Here is a 6000-nt window from a genome sequence, read left to right on the forward strand (position 1 = left end):
TCCTATTAACTCCATCTATTATACCATCTACATTGATCTTCTTAATTGAATCTGTTGTGCTGTATATCCTACTTATGTGCATTATCTGTCAAGTAATATGCCCTATTAACTATATTACCCAATCTTTTGCAACTGTCGTCTGGCTTGCTGGATTCCTGTTTGTGATATGTCCAGTGCTGCTTAGGTGTCATCTGCTAAAACTGTTCAGCTGTTTCAATCTTAACAGGTAAAGGTATCAAAAGCCCACTGGGACATATCACTGAGTCTGGGAGCTTAGCCATGAATATGCTGAGTGTGCAGGGGGCTTGGCCTTAAAGTACTGTCTTAAGAAGGATCTTTTCCTTTGACTAATATCATACTTCCCACCAGGCTTTATGAGCTACGTTAATGGGACGTGTGCGCGTGTGTGGGTCTGTATGTCTGTGTGCACACGCGCAGGGTTGGGGATGTGGGGGTATGGGAGTTGACCGGACGCTGTGGATCGGAAATCCTGGTGAGAAAGGAGACCCTGGAAGGAGAACACAGAGTGGGGAAGGGCCAGGGGTAGTGAGGGCTGCAGGGTGAGGTCTGTGTTCATTTGGCAGGAAAGAACCCTTGTTGACACCATCTTTTTTGTTAACGGATGACAAGCCTGGATGACTGCATCATAGCAAACCTCGAATGTTGCCAGAATGCCAGCCCATCCCAGTGTCTTATTCTGTGATCATCTGAGCCCTGATAAAGAGGAGGCTCTTCCCTAAGCAATCCCCCACACTTGGATCACATCAGTGCTTCGTTAGCAGCTGCCACAGTCAAAGACCCTGTGCCTACAGGCACCCCACAGAGGGTGATGTTGATGTCTGATGTCTAGGAGAGGACCGGAAACACAGAAAATGCTCATGAAACGCTGGTTGAAGGCTGTGGAAGGGTGACTTGTGGAATCTGTCTTTTCCTTACCATCACATATCTTGCTCCTGAGGTCAGGAAAAGGTAAGGGGTCTTTGGCTGCCATCCAGTATACACTGGGGTTACTATCTGCAGGAACACTCATGTTAAAAAGGCCAGAAAGCTATGTATTCGTAACTGCTTCATACACTGTACATGTAGACTTCTCAGGTGGTTCTGTAGTAATTCTTTGCATTTTTGAAACGCTTTTTATTTATCTTTTAAATGTTTATTTTGAGAGAGAGGGAGAGAGCACGCACAAGCGTGTGCACGTGTGATTGGGGGAGAAACAGAGAGAGAGGGCGAGAGAGGATCCCAAGCGGGCTCCACGTTGTCAGCGTAGGTCTTGATGTGGGGCTTGATCCCACACACCTTGAAATCATGACCTGAGCTGAAATCAAGAGTCTGATGCTTAACTAGCTGACCCACCCAAGTGCCCCTTGAAACACTTTTTAAAAGCACTGTCAAATCTGTGATCTTATTTTATTTCATGTGCTTCTGTTTATCTTTGATTTCCCATTGTGTAGATGGAGAAACGGAAGCCCTCCTAGGGTCTCATAGGAGAGTCAGGATTACAAGTCTCCTAACTGCTGTCTGCCTGCCTCTGCAAATGACATACAGTTAATGGTAGAGGGAATTTTCACGGCCCAGCTGTGGTCCAAACTGAACACGTGTGCGCCTCACTTCTGGGCAGCGTTAGGGCTGTTCTTCCTTCCAGTTCTATGTGCTGGCCAGAAGCTTTCACGGGGATGTGAAAGCTTTGTAGCCATGGGGCGGGACACAGCTGTCTCAGGCCCAGCTTTGTGTAAGTAAAACATCCCCATTCTCCCACCTCCATAGCCAGCCTCCGGGTTCTGTGTTTACCAAACACCTGCCAATGTGTCACCCTAAACACAGCTGAAGTCTGGGACTGCTTTCTGTGCCCAAAGCCCCCTCCCTGATTTCTGCTCCCTGAGCCCACTGAGGAGCAGATGTTGACAGGACTCCTGGCATCTGTGTCTGGGCCACAGAGGTAAGAGATCAGAGGGCCTCCAGGCAGGATGGGTCCACTTTGAAGTTTGAAAACGTACTTGGCCCTACTGGGCTGAATAGTGCCCCCCAAATTCATGTCCATCTGGAACTTCAGAATGTGACTTCATTTCGGAAATAGGGGTTTTGCTGATGTAACTAGTTGAGTGTCTTGAGAAGAAGTCATCCTGGATTTAGAGTGGGCCCTAAATCCAATGACCGGCTTCCTTATAAGAATAGAGGACACAGAGGTACATAGGAAAGAAGGACACGTGAAGACAGAGACAGAGGTTGAAGGTATGTTGCCATAAGCCAAGGAATGTCTGGCGTCATCGAAAGCTGGAAGAGGTAAGGGAGCAGTTTCCCTTAGAACCTTTAGAGAGAGATGGCCTGCAACACCTTGGTTTCAGACTTTTAGCATCTAGAAGTATGAGAGAATGAATTTCTGTTGTTTGAAGCCACTAAGTTTGTGGTCGTTTGTTCCAGCAGCCACAGGAAACAAATACACTGGCTGAGTAGCAGACAGTAGGTAGGACTGTAGGGCTGGTCCTAGAGACAGGCTTTTGTGAGTCCTCTGCTCCCCTCGCTTGTCTTGCCTTGAGGGCCTAGGAGAATTCTGGTGCCAAGCTAGTCTAAGGAGGCAAGTTGGAAATGAGTTCAGAGGAAGACCGGAGCTGGGCTTCTCTGTTGTCACTTGAATTTTGGTAGAGAAAGACTTCTGCGCCCTCTCTCCAGCATTATTGCCACCTTTCCTTAGTGCCCACCGTAGGCCAGGCACCATGCGGGCCTTTACATCATTTCACACATTCCTTCCTTATGTCTTAAGTCAACTCAGGGCATTATAACAAAATACCATGGACTGGGTGGCTTAAACAAGAGACTTTATTTCTCATAGTTCCAGAGACTGGAGAAGTCCAAGATCAAGGTGCCAGCTGATTTGGTTCCTGGAGAAGACCATCTTCTTGACTTCTATATAGTCACCTTCTAACTGCCATTATATGGCAGAGAGAGAGAGAAACCAAGCTCTTGGTGTCTCTTTTTTTTTTTTAATTTTTTTTAACGTTTATTTATTTTTGAGACAGAGACAGAGCATGAACGGGGGAGGGGCAGAGAGAGAGGGAGACACAGAATCTGAAACAGGCCCCGGGCTCTGAGCTGTCAGCACAGAGCCCGACACGGGGCTCGAACTCAGACTGTGAGATCATGACCCGAGCTGAAGTCGGATGCTCAATCGACTGAGTCACCCAGGTGCCCCGACTTGGTGTCTCTTCTTATAAGGGCACTAATCCCATCCTGGCCCCACCCTCATGATTTGACCTCAACCCATTTACCTCCCAAAAGCCCCAACTCCAAATACACGCTGGGAGTTAGGGCTTCAACATATGAATTGGCAGGGGGATGCAACCAAGTTCATGACATCTTATAAAGACTCTTAATAAAGTTGCTCTATCCTTTTAGCTTTACATTTGAGACTCATTAAGTTGCTCAAGGTCACACAGATGGCAAGTAACAGAGCCAAGATTTGATGTTTAATTTTACTTCAGAGTTTGCACATTTAACCACTATGCTATATTAATTGAACTTTTATTAATACTAATAAGCATCTGACTGTTGACATGGTAGGAAGAGAGCCTGTAGAGTAGCAAGACCATCTGGGGCTCCCCCTGCAGCCTCCCTACTTCTGTCCTTACCCTGCCTGCCCCTCCCCGAGCAGGAGCCACAAACCCATGATCCATGTTCCTGGGGTGGCCTGTGATACACTTCTGGCAGTCTCTCTGGCAGCTTATCTCTGTCCCTTTCCATCTAACACACTCTTGCTCACCCCACACGGCCCAGTTGAAATGTGCTCTGTATACATCATTATCTAGCACACAGTACATGGCTCATAAATCCCAGTAGTGTGTGTGTCTCTTTCCTGAGCTGGAGTGGGATCACCTGTTTTGGCATCTGGTACCTTCCATAGCACCTCTGGATCTCCAGAGCACCCAAGAAATGTTTGAGTAAGTGAAACATGTAGAAGGCATGGAGATAATTAAGTGACAAGTACTCAGCAGAAAGGGCTGTTAATTGAGGAGGAGGAGGGAAAGGAGGAGAAGAAGAGGAAAGAAAAGAACATCAGCTATTCTAAGACAAGTACTTATAGAAGGAACCACTAAAAGCTTTGAGTTTTGAAAGCAAATGTTTAATTTAGGCTCTCCCTTCTGTGTGCTTACAGATGGCACTCAATTCAATATGACGGCCAATCTATATTTTGAGATTTACTGTGGGTCTTGTGGACTTTTCTTCTTTTTTGATTATTAAATGCTTTAGTTTTCTAAATAGGTATTCTTTAAAAGCTTGTCCTATTTCTAAATATAATTCCCATTTGAGATAGTGCACTCTTCATTTTATGCTGACCCCAGTGGGAATGTAGGGTTCGGTTGTTGGCGTTCCAGTTAGAGCACACTTTCTGGGAGGTGTGTGTCTAAATGTGTCAACCGAGGCCTGTGTTTCTTGAGTTGCCTTCCCCAAAGGGGGAGAGTTTGCACCTGTGGGAGGACCCACCCCAGGCATTCCTAACTGCTCTTCCATCTCTGCCCTCCCCCTGCAGGCTGGCCGTACGTGACACTGTCTGTCCTGGGATTCCTGTACTGCTACTCCCATGTGGGCATTGCCTGGTCCCAGACATACTTGGTGGACTAAAGCTGCCTGGCCCACGCCAGCCCTTACCGCTGGCCTCCGAGCAAATGGTGCTTCACCCTGACCTCGCACACCAAGATAACCTCCGAGGGACCAGTGCTTGATCTGTTCATCTTTTGTTGAAGTTACCTCACTCCAAGACCGGAAGCTGGAGCTCTCATAGAAAATTGACAACCAGAGAGGCTTCTAACTTGGGGGATCTGGAGCTCATCTCCCCCATCATTTTCCTGCGGAGTAAGCAGGGGTCCAGAGCAGGAGAATCTTGCTCAGCTGCACATGGTGACGTTGCAGTCTAGAACCCAGGCCCAGTGGCCCTTTGGGTTCTTTCTACTTTACTAAGAATTACATGCAATAGATGTTTCTCGATTAGAGCACAGAAATCCTGATAGTGATAAGGCCTGTTCTCCATTGAGCATCCTTCTGAAACATTTTGGTAACATGTAAATGACCTCTTCCCCATGTCCTGCAGTATGGTCGCTAGAACCAGCACTGGGGTCTGAGTTTCACACTTCAGCTCCCCAGCATGGCGGGGACAATGTCATGTTTCTAGTTACCCAGTCAAAGAACATACAACATGTCCTGTGGTTTCCAAGGGGTCAGTACAGAAGACCAGTTATTTAAACACTACCCAGGTGATTGACATTTGGATGCTTTGTGCCCTAGATTTACTGAGAAGTATAAATATGGCAGTTCCTCTAGCAGACAGTTAATCTTCATTTCCCAATATAGAAGCAGAATTAAGAAACCAGGAGATAGTGTGTCCACAGACAGGTGCTATCTGGTAAGTGACAAAGGGTAAGCATGGTATCCTGTGGTCTTTTCTCCTCTCCATGCAAGTAAGCTCCAGCAGTCATCTTCCTACTCAGTGGTTTACACTCAGTAGTTCACATTGTTTTGTTTTGTTTCAAATAAAATGGAGCCTTTCCTATCACATTGATAATTTACATAGTTGTAGAATCATTTTGAATTATTTTTTGAGGAAAATGCTTAAAATCGAAACACGTCTCAATTATTCATTCTTTTGGAAAGTGATGACAGGCCACTGACCCAAGTGGTAGATAATTCTGAATATGTCTGTTTGACTTTGGAGGTTTTGGTTCTTTGTTTTCTTTTGAGAGGGCAGGTGCTAAGTGGTAAAGAAGCTTTGAGGTTTCAAGACATAGTGTACCTCGTCATGGGCAAACTTAGTATATATCTCAAACACCTGAATTAAATTGTCACTGAATGAAAGGTTCCCTTGGACCTGGTCTGGCCACATATCTCGTATTTGTTATCTACTGTGGCTGTGGTTTGAACTCAATGAGATACTCCTAGGCTGCAGGACCGGCCATCTTGCTGACATCCGTTCTTCCTAGCCCTTCTGCCTGGAAGAGCAGTTGTAGGGTGGAT

The 6000-nt window shown here is 46.3% G+C and overlaps 1 protein-coding gene across 16 annotated transcripts in view; it reads left to right on the forward strand.

The window, feature by feature from the left end:
- The window catches only part of HHAT (hedgehog acyltransferase), a 319323-nt gene extending 313768 nt beyond the window's left edge, over window positions 1–5555 (forward strand). For all 16 annotated transcript variants that reach the window (XM_053208994.1, XM_053208987.1, XM_053208995.1 and 13 more), the window contains one exon: window positions 4523–5555. In XM_053208994.1, coding sequence (XP_053064969.1) covers window positions 4523–4614 — 92 coding nt within the window. In that variant the 3' untranslated portion in view covers window positions 4615–5555. The remainder of the gene's footprint in view (window positions 1–4522) is intronic.
- Window positions 5556–6000: the final 445 nt, after the last annotated feature.

The sequence above is a fragment of the Acinonyx jubatus genome, chromosome E4 (assembly GCF_027475565.1).
Source record: "Acinonyx jubatus isolate Ajub_Pintada_27869175 chromosome E4, VMU_Ajub_asm_v1.0, whole genome shotgun sequence".
NCBI classification, from domain to species: domain Eukaryota; kingdom Metazoa; phylum Chordata; class Mammalia; order Carnivora; family Felidae; genus Acinonyx; species Acinonyx jubatus.